General features: G+C 36.6%; 2 protein-coding genes across 5 annotated transcripts in view; one reads left to right on the top strand and one right to left on the bottom strand.

The window, feature by feature from the left end:
* Nucleotides 1-8,591, top strand: part of LOC125044436 (ATP-dependent DNA/RNA helicase DHX36-like) — a 24,842-nt gene extending 16,251 nt beyond the window's left edge. For all 3 annotated transcript variants that reach the window (XM_047641109.1, XM_047641107.1, XM_047641108.1), the window contains exons 14-22: nucleotides 730-807; nucleotides 933-1,119; nucleotides 1,579-1,780; nucleotides 1,915-2,103; nucleotides 2,775-2,947; nucleotides 3,107-3,177; nucleotides 6,036-6,274; nucleotides 7,838-7,978; nucleotides 8,234-8,591. In XM_047641109.1, coding sequence (XP_047497065.1) covers nucleotides 730-807; nucleotides 933-1,119; nucleotides 1,579-1,780; nucleotides 1,915-2,103; nucleotides 2,775-2,947; nucleotides 3,107-3,177; nucleotides 6,036-6,274; nucleotides 7,838-7,978; nucleotides 8,234-8,413 — 1,460 coding nt within the window. In that variant the 3' untranslated portion in view covers nucleotides 8,414-8,591. The remainder of the gene's footprint in view (nucleotides 1-729; nucleotides 808-932; nucleotides 1,120-1,578; nucleotides 1,781-1,914; nucleotides 2,104-2,774; nucleotides 2,948-3,106; nucleotides 3,178-6,035; nucleotides 6,275-7,837; nucleotides 7,979-8,233) is intronic.
* A 5,884-nt stretch (nucleotides 8,592-14,475) lies between these two features.
* Nucleotides 14,476-17,500, bottom strand: part of LOC125044205 (dnaJ homolog subfamily A member 1-like) — a 15,208-nt gene continuing 12,183 nt past the window's right edge. For both annotated transcript variants that reach the window (XM_047640715.1, XM_047640716.1), the window contains exons 7-9: nucleotides 16,630-16,748; nucleotides 16,278-16,443; nucleotides 14,476-16,105 (exon numbers count right to left, since the gene is read on the bottom strand). In XM_047640715.1, coding sequence (XP_047496671.1) covers nucleotides 15,955-16,105; nucleotides 16,278-16,443; nucleotides 16,630-16,748 — 436 coding nt within the window. In that variant the 3' untranslated portion in view covers nucleotides 14,476-15,954. The remainder of the gene's footprint in view (nucleotides 16,106-16,277; nucleotides 16,444-16,629; nucleotides 16,749-17,500) is intronic.

Genomic DNA, 17,500 nt, shown 5'->3' with positions numbered 1-17,500 from the left:
TTAGTGTATCTTCCAGCCCTCATGCTTTTGATACATATGTATAAACTGTGCATGGTAACAGAGTTACTGAAACTCTCTCTCAAGCAGTTTATTGCTGGAGGTTTGTATAAGTGTATAGTTATTTCCCCTTGTTTGCTGTTTTTGAGAGATATCTCTATCCATACCCCTAGTCATCAGTAGCTGTGTTTCCCTTTTTACTGTCTTCTTCCTTTTCCTTGGGCATAGGGAAGTGCCAATGGAATGAGCACCAATTATTTTTTGGTAGATGGGACCAGGTGGTGGTTGAACTACCTGTATCCCCCTTTTCTAATAACTATCATGATATGGATGATTAACCACCTAAGGACATTAAAAGATTTTATTTTCCTGTGTCCAGGGTCTAGGCAGCAATTTAGACATGATATGGCTGTCAGAAAATATGAGTTGCAAACCTGCCATATTGTTTATTTTGGTTTTATCATGTATACATATACTTCACTTCCCCCTCTGCTATCAGTAAGGTAGTGTATAGGCCAATGTGTCAAGTACACTCTAAATTTAGAGATGGTCTGGTAATGTGCTGAGGTACTAAATGAGCTGAATTTGATAACACAGTGAAACATTAGAGTAATTATACAAGCTGTAAATACTGGTATGTGAATTTGTTTTCAATCCTACAAATGACTTATTTTATTAGTACCTTGAATTATTTTTGAGCCATGTGTTGTGAAAGCAAACTCATCTTTGCAGGTAGTCATTTGGTCATCCCTCTCCACTCTCTCATGCCCTCTGTCAACCAGCGGGAAGTGTTCAATAGACCTCCACCAGGTATGTTTAACTTGTGTTTCATCATTCTGAAGTAAAATTGGGAAGATATGATTATTTGACAGTAAATGTGATTGAGATCTAGTAAAGTGATATTTTTAAACAATCAAGATTTATGGTGCTTGCAGGTGTACGCAAGATTGTTTTAGCAACAAACATAGCTGAAACTAGTATAACTATAGATGATATTGTGTACGTGATAAATGCTGGACGTATCAAGATGAAAAATTATGATAAAGAAGCTAACTTGGTGACACTGTTGCCTGAATGGGTCACTCTTGCTAATGCCAGGCAAAGACGAGGCAGAGCTGGTCGGTAAGTCCTTTCCTCATGTGAGCTTAACTTAAAATTGATAATGATAGTATGAATGATAATAATAATAATAGTAATAATGATATTGGCAATTATAAGTAATGATACTTGTTATTTTTATGATTATTATTAAAGACATAAGTTATGATTTATTATTGTTATTGTTATTATCATCATTATCATGATTGTTATTATGTCATAATTGTTATTATTGTTATTGTTGATGTTATTATTATTATTGTCAATATTATTATCATTGCCATCATACTGATAACTATTTTATCTGTAGTAAAGTTAAAGGTGGTGATAGTTGTAATGGTAATGATATATGAATATGATAACTGAAACTATAGATGATAGTTATTAATGACGAAGATATTAGATGATATTACCATTGATAACATTTATGCAAGAGTAATGGCTAATATAAAGAAAAGAAATTATAATATTGTTTTCTTTCAGTGTGCAAGACGGTGTTTGTTTCCATCTGTATTCACGAGCCCGAGAAATGTTGTTGGATGAATACCCTCTGCCAGAAATTCAGCGTACGCGGCTTGAGGAAATCATCCTGCATGTGAAGATCCTGCGCTTAGGGTCAGTCAAACCATTCTTGGCAAAGCTCATGATGCCACCAGATCCGAGTGTGGTTGATAAATCTTTGGAGGTGAGGTTACACTGCTGTTCTTTTCACTGTGTCTCGTATTATTCATTCTCTTTCTCTGACTTTTCAACATCTGTCATTGGATATATTCTAAGTATTTACACTCACAATGCTTAAATTTTTCACTCTGGTTTCAGATGCTTCAAGCTATTAACGCCCTGGATGAGAGTGAGAATTTAACTCCATTAGGTTTCCACTTGGCCCGCTTGCCTGTGGATCCTTTGACTGGCCGAATGTTACTCATGGCGGCGATATTCTCCTGTGTGGGCCCCATATTGACTATTGCCTCAGCACTCTCATTTAAAGATCCTTTCTCAGTTCCTTTGGTAATGCTTGTTTTTGATGAATGTATTCTCTTTGATGTTTATACCTGATGTTTTATATACATTATATATATATATATATATATATATATATATATATATATATATATATATGTATGTATCTATGAAAAAAATATATATACATATGTATGTATCTATGAAAAAAAAATATATACATATGTACATACATACATATATATACACATCCACAACAACACACACACACACACACACACACACACACACACACACACACACACACACACACACACACACACACACACACACACACACACACACACACACACACACACACGCACGCACACACACATAAACACACAAACACCCCCCCCCCCACACACACACACACACACACACACATACACATACACATACACATACACATACAAATACACATACACATACACACTCACACGCACATACACACTCACACGCACACACACGCACACACACGCACACACACACACACACACACGCACACACACACGCACACACACACACACACACACACACACACACACACACACACACACACACACACACACACACACACACACACACACACACACACACACACACACACATATTTGAATGTCTATGCATATTTTTATATATATATATTTATCTTTGTATATAACCCTCTCTTCTCTTAGGGAAAGGAACGTATTGTAGATGAGATAAAAAAGAAAATGAGTCGTGGCACAAAGAGTGATCATTTGATGCTAGTTAATGTCTATGATGGATGGGAGGATGCGTGGCGCCACAGAGAAGCAAGGGACTATTGCTGGGACAACTTCTTATCCAGTGCTGTGCTAGAACAGCTGAGGTAAAATTGGCAATTTTTTAGTAGTTTTGTGTTCTTCCAAAATATGCATATTTGTTTCTCTGCTTAAAATAGTTATGCTGGCCTTTGAACATAATGAGATTCATTAATTGCCCTATATGTTTTTATTATAGACAAGTAACAGGTTTCATTTACCTTCAGGAACATGAGGCGACAATTTATGGGTCTCCTTTATGAGCACAAATTTGTGAATTCTAAGGATCCACAAGCAGGTATGTCTGAAGAAGCTTCAGAAAGTATCTATTGTAGTGATGTTTAGAAATGGGAATAAATTTGTTAACTCTATTAAAGGCAAAGTGAGATATGAAAGAAAATTAACTTAATACTACCTGGGATGGCATGTATGCACATACCATGCCCACAGTGATTTTTTTTATTACTTGTATTTACACGTAGGCTCCAGAGGTGCCAGTCACAAAGTGTGACCTATCTCAACTGTTTACCCCTTTCCTTGATTTTTGAAAATATTTGATTTGATTTTATATTGCTGTTAGTATTGTTAATAACACTGTAACAATTTTGATGTCAGTAATGATAATAACATCATCATCATCATCATTATTAGGGAACTAATGCTGACGGGGGCACATAGCCACATAAACCTTTCATTTCCACCTACAAAGGGTCCCTTCATGACATGTTTGATCAATCTGTGCAAGCCACAACTTCCTAGGTTGTCCCACAGGCCTCCTCCACCCAGTATTGTCTCAAACAGAGACAACCTGGTGGGCAGGATCATCCTGTGGGAAACGAGCCAGGTGGCTGTGTAGCCTTGGTTGGCTATTGCGGATTGTGCAAGTAACAGGTTCTGTACTGGTCTCACGATGTTACTGTTGGTTAGTCACATGGTCCTGCAACTGTACCCCATGATCTGGTGCAAGGACCTGTTACAAAAGGCATCAAGATGAGATTCCAAGGCACTAAATAGCGTCCAGGTTTCACTACAGTATCAGGGCCTTGAAAACACATAGCTTGGTCCTTCTGCACAGGTACTGGCATCTCCTAATACTCTTGTTGAGAGATTTCATGACCCTTGCTGCCAATTTATCTACTGACTTCCTGGTCATGAACTGCACTACACAAGTATATAAAGTTCTCTGCAACCTCAATGTCCTCAGTCACACGTACCAACTGAACAGGATCTCCTAACAGCCCCCAAAGTCCTGGATCTTGGTCTTGGTCCAGCTTTGCTTCATTGCTAAATGCATCAAGAGCCACCATTAGGGTTTCCAGAGACTCAGATAGAATAGCAACGTCATCAGCAAAGTCAAGGTTGATAACCTGATATTGCTCAGAGTTGCTCCACAGTGACTTTGGACAGTAGCTTTACCCAGTATCCAGTCCATGCAATTGTTGAAAAGTGTTGGTGCAAGAACACAGCCTTGCCTCACTCCTAAACTAACAGGGAAGAAGCTTGACAGGTTCCCACCACACTTTACAGCACTTTCAGTACCAGTATAGAAACTTACTATTAATCCAATAATCCTTGTTGGAATTCCTCTTAGTCTCAAGATCTCCCAAAATGATTCGTGATGTACTGTATCAAATACCTTTTTGAGGTCAATGTAAGCTGCAAGCAACCCATGCCTGAACTCATGTCAGCACTCTACAATGCGCCAGGATATGATCTATTCTGAACTTACCAGGAGTGAATTCAGATTGCTCTGGCCTCTGGTGCCTCAGCTGGTCAGGGGGAATGGTACTAGTCTGCCAGAAGGCAGACAGGACAGCATGCAAGCCCCTCGCCATAGGTTCTCCACCAGCTTTTAACAATTCAGCTGTGATGCTGCAGATACCTGCTGCTTTACCACTCTTCAGCTTGAGATCCCCCCCAGACTTCAGTCAGGGAAGATGGATCCTCGCTAATGGGTGGGTCTGGCAAAGGACTTTCAACACCACCTGCATCCAAGTTAATTGCTGGTGGATCAACCTAGTACAACTGCTCAAAATACTTAGCATAATGCTCCTGCACCCCAACAGGAACTGAGATGATTTGGCCACTTGCTGAATGGACTGCAGTCATCTTTGAGGAGGGCTTGGAGTTCAGCTTTCTCAGAGCTTGGTAGGCAGGATGAAGATCATTTACTAGGAAATGGCTTTTGACCTCTTTTGCAAGATTCCTGTTCTTTGTCCCTTCTCACCAGTGACTTAGTCCTGTGCACCAGGGAAAGATGCAAGTCACAAATCCTCTAACAGTTGAGCCATGCGACAAGTATCTGTGGCTTCCGCTGTCTCCTGTGAGATGAAATTCTTTCTTGCTCTTGGGTGTTCACCAATTGATTTTTGAGGTGCATCAAGTGTTTCATGCTCGAAGGTGTCCCACAGAAGAAAAGGGTCCATCAGGCCCCCAGGCATCTGTGGCTTCCAGTGTCTCCTGCGAGATAAAATTCTGTCTTGCTCTTAGACATTCACCCAATCGATTCTTGAGCTGCATTGAGGGTTTTATGCTTGAAGGTGCCCCGCAGAAGAGTGGGGTCCATCAGGACCCCGAATGCTGCAAAATGACGAGAGATAGCTTAAGCAAACCCCCAGGCATGCTCCCATCCCTCAATCTGTCCACATGAACCACCCTAGGGTGATCATTGGAGTCATGGGGTTTTGAAGTGAATTTGGAGAGTAGCCACAAGTAATCTATGTTCTATGGAACTCAGTGCTCTGACATAGCCTGGAGGATCCTTCAGCGAGGATCAAGGATGTGGTTGATCTCCTTGGCCACATTACCGGCATCGTTGTACCAAATCCATCGGTGCGGGTCAATGCGCAGATACCAAGAGCCAAAAATTCTCAAATTCTGGCTGTAGGTCCCATAATCGACCTGTGGGGGTCCTGTGAGCTTTACCCCACAAACCTTATGCCGGGTTGGCAGCTGCCAGACATGAACAGGATGGGTAACCTCAGTTCCCAGTCCCCATTCATATCTCTTTCTTCATAAAAAACATATTGCCATTTGAGTTTATGATAATTTTTTTTTTTAAAGCTGCCATTACTTTAGGAATAAAGAAATACAGGTCTTGATGGTATTTTCCTATTAGAGCAGTTTATCTAATGGAAACCTTGTGATCATCAACAGCTGAAGCCAATCGGAACTCTGACAATATTGCCCTTGTTCGCGCCATCATCACAAGTGGTCTGTACCCAAACGTTGCACGTGTTCTTCCTCAAAGAGGACGCCCCAACCCACACAAACCCCGTAGCATCCGCACGCAATATGAGCGCAGAGTATCATTACATCCCAAGTCTGTAAATGAGAAGGAGAGGGAATATGAATCTCCTTGGCTCATGTACCGAGAAAAGATCAAGTCTTCCAAGGTGAGTTTGGGTGTTTTTTGAGGAAAATGAATTAATAAATTTATCATTACTTTGTGTATGTGTATGAGTTTTTGCATATGCATTTGTTTGTGTGTGTGTGTGTGGATACTATCCAGAGAAGAGGGACTTCATCTGGTTGAAATTTCATTCGGGTAGTTTCATACTCATACACGTCAAATAAATCTCCCCTCTTAATATTATATCCCAACTCAGTTCCCTTTCTGAGATAAAATGTGCGACTCTGTAAACTGTTGGCCTTCAGTGTGTCCATAGACTTAATGATAGTACAGGTTCTTAATGATCATGTGAATGTTTTTAGGGGCATATATGTGAGTATGCATATATATGTATATATGTATATAATGACATCTTATTTTTATTATTGGGAAATATGTTGTCTTACATTTTCTCAGATACATTGAAAATCATATTCCTATTTTATTAAGACAAGATGCACTGAAAAGTACTTTGGACTTTCTTTTGATACATAACACTAATATGTTTGATAAATTATGAACATGGAAATGTTCATATTTTTCAAATAGCAGATTTTCATCATTGGGTCAAGCCCACACCCCAGATGGATAGTCCAATTTGATTTTTTTTTGTTTTATTTGAAAGAATTCAAGTATCTTGTAACATTATTATTATTATCATTATTATTAATAATATTTTTTTTTCTAAGAATTTTCAAGTATCTTGTAACATTATTATTATTATTATTATTATTATTATTATTATTATTTTTATTTTATTATTTTTTTTTTTTAAGAATTTTAAAAATAGATTTTTTACGAGACCATTACACACTAGTCCTAAAAGGCATTGGAGTGCACTTTCAAATGTAACAAACAACATTCAGATGAAACCTCTGGTGTGGACTGTTGAAATGCTCTATTGCATCCTGAAAACTCAACCTCAATTTTTAATTATTTTGGTAAGGGTGCTGCTCACCCTGGGAGAAATAAGCTGAGAAAACATACAGTAAGAAATAATATTTTGCTATTTGTGTCTTTTTTTAAAACATTTTTGTAATATTCAGTCCCTGTTTCTGGAATTTGATCCTGAGAATGGAAATAATTTCACAGATGGCACATTCCAACCTTGTTTATGAGTAGATATAATGTAAGATTCTTATCCTAAATGACTAATGTCTAATGAGTCTAATTTACCTCCAAGGGCTTTTTGCACCCACAGTGAGCCATTTATGTCACCCCCAGCCTTACACCAAATTTCTTATGACGGTACATTCCAGTCACCCTGCCCCTCAGCCAAATTTTTCTAGGAGAGCATATTCCCGTCATGTGGCCCTCAGCCAAATTTTTTCTTGATATGTATTAATCACATTACAGTTGATTGATAAACATATACTGTGACCACCTTTCTCCCCTCTCTCCCTTTTCCTTTCCCTTTTCACCCATCCCCTTCCCTCTCTTCCTCCCCTTTCCTCTCTTCCCTTTCCTCTCTTCCTTCCCTCTCCCCCACCCCCTTTCCTCAATATTTAACCTTGTATTGTATGATTATTTATTCTGTCTTAAGTGTATATTAATTTTATATTTTCAGGTCTACATACATGACAGTTCAATGGTTCCCAACTACCCATTACTGTTCTTTGGCCGGAAGTTGAACTATGTTGATGGCATTATCAATGTTGATGACTTCGTAAGGGTTCGCTGCTCACGACATGTTGCACATTTAGTACAGGTTAGTGGTTGTACAATTCAAAAGGCTATAATGTTTAAGGTTCAGTGTTCTACACTAGCCTCACTGCAATTTTTATTTTTTTTTGTTAATTAGGGCATTCCCTTAATCAAAGTCCTTCAAAGGAACTGCCTTGTCCTATCATAAAGTAATAATAACTTTTAAGGTAATAATAACATTCTTTTTACTATCTACTGGACAAATCTGAATTTTCATATTTTACGTGTACATTACATAGGTGGTCTTAATTGTTTTCAGAGTTTAAGAACGCAGCTGGATGAACTTCTAGAATATAAGATTAGCCATCCTGGTGTTACCAGATGGAATAAATCAAGCAAAGAGGGAGCTCTTCTGCACACCATTGTAGACCTTATCTCTAGTGAGAAGATTTCCTCCTCACAGGACAACTATGACTATTATGATGATGGGGATGATTAGTGAGTCATCCTGCAAGAGGTGAAAAGTGAATGAAAGTCATTTGCCAGTGTCTCTTGGATGATGTAGTCAGTTGCAAAATCACACACACACACACACACTCACACTCACACTCACACTCACACTCACACTCACACTCACACTCACACACACACACACACACTCACACTCACACTCACACTCACACTCACACTCACACTCACACACACACACACACACACACACACACACACACACACACACACACACACACACACTCACACTCACACTCACACTCACACTCACACACACACACACACACACACACACACACACACACACCACACCACACCCCACACCACACACCACAACCCACTCAAAAAACCACACCAACACCACCCCCATACCACACCACACACACACCACACCCCCCCCACACTACACTCCCCACTCACACTCCCCAAATCACACTCAAAACAACACACACACCACCCCCCCAAAAACCCCCACCACACACACTCACACCCCACAACACACACCACACCAAAACCACCCAACTTCCCCAAACCCCACTCACACTCACAATTTACACTCAACCCCACACCCACACACACACAAAACACCAAAACAACCCCAACACTCACACTCCCCCACTCACACCTCCCCACTCACACACACACAAAAACCACACCACAAAAACACCACACACACACACACACACCACACCAAAACCACAACACCAAAACACACACCACACCAAACCCCACCCACACCCACTCAACCACCAACACACTCACACCCCAAACAAAACACACACACACACACCACACCCCAACTCCCCACCCACCCCCCTCACACTCACCAACCACACACCCCCTCCCCCACCACACCCACATCACACCCACACTCCAAAACACCACACCCACCAACACACACACACACCCCACACACACACACACCACACCAACACACACAAACCACACAACCCCACAAAAACAACACAAACCAAACACACACACACACACCAAAACACAACACAACCCACCCACACCACACCCCACCACTCACCTCACACCCCACACCCCCACACCCCCACACCAAAACCCACACCAAAACCACCAAAAACCCCCACTCACAAACCCCACACACACACAAAACCCCACATCACACCACACACAAAACACCACCACACCACACACACCACACTCCACTCCTTTCACAAAATCAAAAATTTCCCCACTCCACACTCCCAACACACTCCCCACTCAACCCACACTCAAAACCAAATCCACAACCCCACTCCCCACACAAAACCCCACCAACACCACACCAACCACACCACACCCACTCACAAACCCCACCAACAACCCCATCACACCACCTTCCCACACTCAATCACAACTCCCCACTCCACCACTTCACAAATCAACCCCACTCCAAAACCCCCCCAAAACTCAAAAACTCACACTCACAAAAAAATTCACACCTAACAACTAACCCACCCCCACCTTAATTTTTTAAAAAAAACACACTTCAATTTCCCACCCAACCCTTTCCCCCCTTAAAAAATTTAATTCAAAAACTTAATTCAAAATTTCCCCAAACCCCAAAATAAATAAAATTCAAATTTAATTTAATTTTAAATTTCACTCAACTTAAAAAAAAAAAAAATTTTTTTCACACACAAAAACTTTTCCCCCTTAAAATTACAAAAAAATTTCAAAACCCCACTTATTTTTAAATTTTCCAACTTACACCATTTTAAAACCAAAATAAAAAATTAAAAAAAAAATAATAAACTTTTTAAAAATCCCAAAAAATAACATCAAAAAAAAATTTTACAAAAACCCTTTTTTTACTTTAAAATTTTTTTTCATTCAAAACCCATTTTCCCCAAATTTTCCCCTATTTTTAAAAAAATTCAATACACTTCCAAAAAAATTCCAATTTTTTAACTAAAAAAAAAACCCCCTTTTTTAAATTTTTAAAAATTAAAAAAACCCCCAACAACCATTTAATTTCCCTCACCCACCCCCAATTTTAAAAAAATAATAACTAAATAAAAAATTTAAATAAAAAATTAAAATTTATTTTAAATAAATAAAAATTAAAATTTTTTTAAAAAAAAATCAACTAAAACCCCAAATTTTTAAATAAAAATAAAATTTTTATTTTTTATATTTTAACTTATATATAAAATGTTTTGTGTATTTATAAATAACAAAAATATTAAAATGTTTTTGTGTAATTTTATATAAAACTATTTTATATTTTTGTTTTTTTTATATAAAATTTTTTAAAAATATTAAAAAATATATGTAAAGTTTTAAAAAATAAAAAATAAAATATATTTTTTATTTTATGTGGGATTTTATATAAAAACTAAAAAAAATATGTATGTGTTAAAATATAAATAAAATATATAAAAATGTATGTGTTTTTATATAAAAATAAAAAAATTAAATTTTATAAAAAATAAAATAAAAATGTAATTTTGTTTTTATATAATATAAAATTATATTTTTTATAATAAAAATATAAAATATAATTTAAATTTATAAAAAAATAATAAAAATATATAAATTTTATATATATAAAAAAATATATTTTAAAAAATATATATATATAAAATATATTTAAAAAATTTTTAAAAATTTAACTTGAAAAAAAATCAAAAAAAAAAACTTTTTACTGATTTTTTGAACCTTTGGGGTTTTGCAGTTAAACCCCTTTTTTTACTTAAATCATTTGGGGCAAAGTGGAAACCCCAAAAAAACATTTTTTTTTTTTTTATATTTTTTATTTTTTTTTTATTTTTAAAAGCTTGCAAAATAAAAAAACACACCCGCCCTTATTGTTTTAAAAAAGGGAAAGAGCTTTAGTCCCGAGTTTTGGCTTATCCCTTTCCCAAAAATCCTAGCCCCAAACTGGGGACCTAACATTTTGGGGAAAAAAAAATTAAGGTGAGTTGGGGTAAAGTGTTTAAAAAAAAAGAGAGAATAAGTGATTTGGGTAAATGTGTTTTTAAAAGAATTTTTTGACCGAGGGCCCCAAAATTTTTATTCCCGTAAAGTCAAATCAAAAAAACCAAATGTTTTGAAAACACTGGAAAAATTTTTTTTTTTCCCCTAAACAAAGATTTTGAAAGTGGCAAAGGCCCCTTTTGTTTGAGAAGTAGATCTAGGATAGGAAAAAACCTAGCAATCCCCGTGGGATATCGGGGGAAAGGGGAAAAGGGAAAAGGGAAAAAAAAACAAATGTTTTTAAAAAAAAAAAAAAAATGTGTGTGGAGAATTGATTTAAGTTTAAACCATTTACAAAAGTTTTTTTGTGGTTTTGGGAAAAAGTGTTTTTGGGGGGGTATAGGGTGACCCGATGATGCAGTCCCCAAAAGGGGTATGTCTGGTTATCAATTTTTCATCCTATTTTGGAAATTTATAAAGCTATTTTTGGGTGGCTTTGGTGGGTGCAATTTAAGGGGATATATCTATGAAACCTTTTTTTTCAACATTAGCTCTTTTGGGGGGTTTCTGATGGACCAAAAAGCAAGGGCAAAAATTGAAAAATTTCCGCAAACAGAAGCTTTGAGGAGGGCACAGAAAGGCTCAACTACATTGACTAAACTAGATAACAAAACCCCTAAAAAAAATAAACTTTAAATAAACAAAAAAAAGGGTTTCAAGAACCCCATTTTTTTATACAAATTTATAAAAATATGAAAAAAAATTTTTTGAATCTCTTCTTTTCTGTGAGTATTCAAAATTGAATTTAGGGGTATTCTTGTATATAGAACATCATCATAACCATGCACATTAATAACATGAGCTTGTGTTTACCTTGAAAACCAATGGTATTTGCTGATCCGATTACCTTGAAAGTAATTCAGATACCACGCAATACACTATGATTGTAGTAAAGCTCTTTTTATATTGTGGAAGTGCTTTGATCCTTACCAGAGTCAAAGTAAGACAAAAGTAATTCTCATTTTATATACCTTATTTTTAAGGTTAATATGAAAGGGGTCCCTATAAAAAGTCCTTGTTGTAAAGTACATTGATTGACATTATGCAACTGAAACTATAATCTCAACATATTTGAAGATTTAATAGGAAACTGTCGAAAGAGAAAGCACTACGATTACTTACTGATTTGGTATATGAAGTTATTAAGGAACCATATCTTATCTGCCAGGGTACAGGAAACACGGACACCTAATTTGTATAAATGCAACATATAAGACTTTGACAAGGACATATTCAAAGTTTCATTAGAATAAGATGGAATATATTGTGAAACTGTACACCACCATTATCATCAATGCTGTGTAACATCTAGCACATTTTGGAAGGGTTAATGTTGCTTGTAATTTCTAACTACAGGAGATAATGTATGTTCCCAAATAAAACAGCATAAGTTTTAACCCATTGCATCTGGGTACCTCACACACAACAAAATTCAACTATTAGATTTGTAGTTTGTAGGCCCGGCCCACTCAAACACTTATGTGGGTTATCCAGACTCCTTGGCTCCCCTTCACAATATGCTCTCTTTCTGCAGAAACACTTTGATCTTTTTCCATTTTGCAGGATTAATGGTTAATGGTTAGAAGAAATAAATGTGCTAGACATCAAAGGTCATATAGCACTATGGGAAAGTATTGTGGCAAAAAGGGTGGAAATGAGCTGCTGTAGGACAGAATGGTAGTGAATTTTATTTATTTATTGAAAATATCTTAGGCCATTAGCAGCATATTAAAAATATGGTGATAGCATAAGGCTTGGAGGCAAAGTGCCCAGGCAAGGAATTGCTATATGACATGAAAAGTCACATGATGCTGTGGTAAAGGAGAGTAATGAAAAGGGTTAGAAATGAGTTAATGATAGGATAAAGTTACAGGTTGAACAGTAGTAGAGGGTAGTATGGTAGTGAAAAGGGTCAAGAGGTGTATAGTGTAAGGTAAAGATGGGGAAGGAGTGAAAATGGCAAAAATAAGTTAACAGAATGAAACAAGGGGATGAAGAAAACGAAAAGGAAAGAAGAAAAATACATGCAAAATTAGTTGAGGCAAGGGCTGACGACCAAGGTAGGGGTGATCCCCTGCATTGGGCCTTGGTCCCCCATCTCCTAAAGCCCCCCCCTCCCCCCACAACAACAATGAGCAATTGGGGGGCATTATCCCTCTAAGTAGTCTTTAACTGTGTGCAATAACAGTGCAATGAAGTAAGTAACATTGGGTTTCATTTTTAAATATTTTTGTATTATTCAATTTTGTGTAACATATCCTGTGCCACCAGTGATAAGCAGGGATAAGATCCTGAGCTTATGAACAGTCATCCCTGGAGGGAGTTATTTAATTATTGAAAAATTTCTGGTGTGTCAACATGTAAAGTCAAAGTCATGTATTCAAATTACAGCCATTGGGTAAGGCTTAGGGGTAAGGAACCCAAGTATAGCACTTGATGAAGTATTATGGCAAAGGGGTTAAAATAAGAATACTGATTAAGATATGAGGACAGAAGGGGATGAAAAAAATAGGATAAGTAAAGGAAAAGGGGAGGGGAAAAGACCATACAAAATTTGTTGAAGTGAGGGCCGACTCCCAGTCTCCGTCTCCACCCCTCCCCCCTCATTTACTAGTAGAAATAATGCAAGTCTCTCTTCCTTAACCCATTACATATGGGTCATGTGTACCGGCATCATAACAAACAGCTTGTCTGCAGGGTATGGCGATGTGCCAGAGAGCATGGAAAGGGATGTTCCGTTTGATGTAGCAGACTCCTGCTCCTAGTATCTGGCCATTGTCAGAAATCACCATTGTTTATCACACTTTTCGGATTTGTTAAAAAGGCAGTGATGGGTAAAGACCCACAAAGTCTAATCTTCCACAAAGAGCCTTGTAATTTATCACCCAAGCCCTCAGCCAAATTTTTCATGATGGCAGGGAGAGTGGTTGGAAAAAGGTTACTGCTCAAGAATATATACTGCTGCCTTTGTATTTGTATTTTCACAATATACACCCCACACACCAGAAATTCACCCACTTAATACCATTACTTTTTTTTAACAAGGATTAGCAAACTATTAGGTTAAGAAAAACATTTAATGTGAACAGCACATTGTGTATGTGATATAGTAGTTTACATTCTGAGGTCCACTATCATTCTGCAAATCATTCTAAACTCACAGATTAAAAAGCTGATACAATGTTCTACATGAGGCAAAGATTTCAGAATAAAAAATAAAAAGAAAGAATAAAAAAAAAAAATAATAATAATAATAAAAAACAGAACCAGTACAAGTTTCCTTTAACCAGATCTTGGACCAGTAAAAATATTTGGCTGAACAGATTAATGTTAATAAAAAATAGGTATAATAAATATTACATCTATTTTGTATCTTCATTCTTACTATACAAGCAAAATATTCATTAATCACTACAGATCATTTCAATGTATGAGAACAATGTATTTCCTTGCACTTGAAGACACTGATATCTGATCCTCTACCTCCCTGTGTACTTGAGCAAGTCACTGATTCTGAACTTGGTGCTTGCACACTGAAGCCTATTGGTGTATGCCATTGCAATCATTACAGAATGTTTAAAAATATCTTAGAGGTCTTTTCTGCCATCCAGCTTTTATTTATTTTTCATTTTTTTATACACCTTTTGCACCTCCATCATCTTATTTTACACTTGTATGCACACTGAAGATAAATATTCATACCTTTCCTCACTTTAGAAAATGTACCTTGTACCTTACTCCATTTCCATACTATGAAAATTATAAATGACCAATGTACTACACACACAACTTTGACCTTTAATATATTCAGGACAATGGAAGGATAACACTAAATTTCTAACCACTTCACAATGTATATTCCAAGTTCATTTCAAGATCACAACTGTACAAGGCAGACTCGGGGTGCCTAATCCTTGACAAGGAGATAAAAGCCTGAACTTCATGAATGTGTCAATGGAATATATGAGAAAATATGTACATAAATAAATGGTGTTTACCCCCTCTTTATCTACATAAAATGTGCAAAACATCATAGATGAACATAAAAAGGGAAAAAATAACCATCATAGAAAAGTTAAGCAACAATTTTGACAAGAACTGAAATGAATGGAAGAAAAAAGAAAAAAATCATCATCTTATTCTAGACAGCTGGTACAATAATACACTAATTTCTTTTCCTGTCATGATTTAATTTTAGATATTTGAAGTGATACATTTTCACTGTACAGTAAACAAAATAATATATCCTGGACTTTGCTTTCATAATATACAATTCTAAGTATTCATAAATGTTTCAGTTAAGCATTTTAAAACGCTTGCTCAAACCCTGTGAACACTTGAATCTCAAGCTTCTAAAATTGCTTTTCAGTTGAAATGAAGAGTGTCAGAAAACCAGACTTTCTGCCATTACTTCTACAGCTTGGTTTCTGATCTAGATCATATGTTCTGAACACTTCACTTTCAAAGGCCTTTCCAAGGAAAGAAGAAAAATAAAGGGATAAAAATGAAAAAAAAATACAGAATATAGCTCATAATAGAGATCTAACTGGTCTGACACTGTAGATGTTGCTGCCTTGGCCCGTGGTCATCCTCATCATCGTCGTGCATCATATTGTGGCGTCGGCTTCGTTGTGACCTATCAATTTCAGCTAACTCGCATTCTTCACAATCATCTGGAATCATTACTTCAGGCCTGAAATACAAGACAAGAACATATTTTTTCAATCTGTATGCTTTAAACATCATAAATGGCTGCAAACCCATCCATCTCTAAACCTTTAATAAGAAATGTAACATGTGTATGCTTTACTGCTTTGGGATTATACCAAAAGCCACAGAAATAGCTATGCATTAAAAAATCTTACCTTGCAGGCAATATTTTTTCCAACTTAGCAATACGATCTGGTGAAATGTGAGGTGGGAAGTCCACCAAAAATTGAATGAGTAAACGTCCTTTCTCAAACGGATTCTTGTACTGAGGCATGCCCTCACCAAGGACACACTTCACTTCAGCATTCTTTATTACTTCACCTGTAAACAAGGATCATAATCAAGTCATGCTACAGCAAGTAAATAAAGAATATGGCACATGAATATGCATAATGGCCTAAAATTCTGAACATTTCATCATTCACTCCTGTAGTTATCATCAACAATAGTGTTCTAGAATTTACTCTTCTCTTATTATCAGAAATAAGTTACACTCATACAAGTTACCTGGGATTGCACTAATAACAATGGTTCTGTCATCTAAGGTCTTGATAGGTTTCTGGAATCCACATAATGCTTCTACAAGAGAAATGTGCATCTGCATTGTAAGATCGCTGTTCACACGTCTGAAACACACACAAAATTGGCACAATTAAGAAGCCCTTTTTTTTTTTTACCTAAGTAGTAGGGACAAGATCTTGGCAGCAAAACTGTTTTGGAAAGGAAGGCATTTCTAATTCTACGGGTTCTTCCTGTTCTACTAAAATGTATCTTATGTCCTCCAGCTACAAAACACCTTATTGATTGAGAAAGTGCAATAAACAAGAAGTTTGCTCTAAGATGACAATGTAAGTCTTTGTGACACTGCTTGTTTCTGCCTTAAGAGATATAAAGGGCCACAAAATAAGCATGGTTAAAAATCCAACAGAAATAGGATAAGCAATGTTGTTAAAACAAAATATAAATCTCATAGCAAAGGAAAATTTTGAATGTCTCAAGTGTAAGTCATTTGACCTTTCATCAAGACAGGATGTGCCAAAAGTGTTAAGGAGTTGTGACAATTGTTTCAGTCACTCCACAAGCATATAAATAGAAGAAAGGTCAATACAAAACAATATAAAACGTCACCTTCATTAACACAAATCCGACAGGCATAGCATATATGTACATGCCATGCCCACTGCGAGTTTAATTTATTAATTGTTTTTAAACAGATGGCTACACTTACCAATGAATCAATTATAAGTACTGCCTGTCTCGCCTGTTTACCCTTTTCCTTGACTTATGAAAATATCTTATGTTCTCTTATTTTGCTGTTACTAATGTCAATAATATTATATTAATTATAATGTCTATAATAAAAATAACACCATCGATA

Source organism: Penaeus chinensis, chromosome 35, assembly GCF_019202785.1.
Source record: "Penaeus chinensis breed Huanghai No. 1 chromosome 35, ASM1920278v2, whole genome shotgun sequence".
NCBI classification, from domain to species: Eukaryota; Metazoa; Arthropoda; class Malacostraca; order Decapoda; family Penaeidae; genus Penaeus; species Penaeus chinensis.
This window is presented reverse-complemented; position numbering and strand designations above follow the sequence as displayed.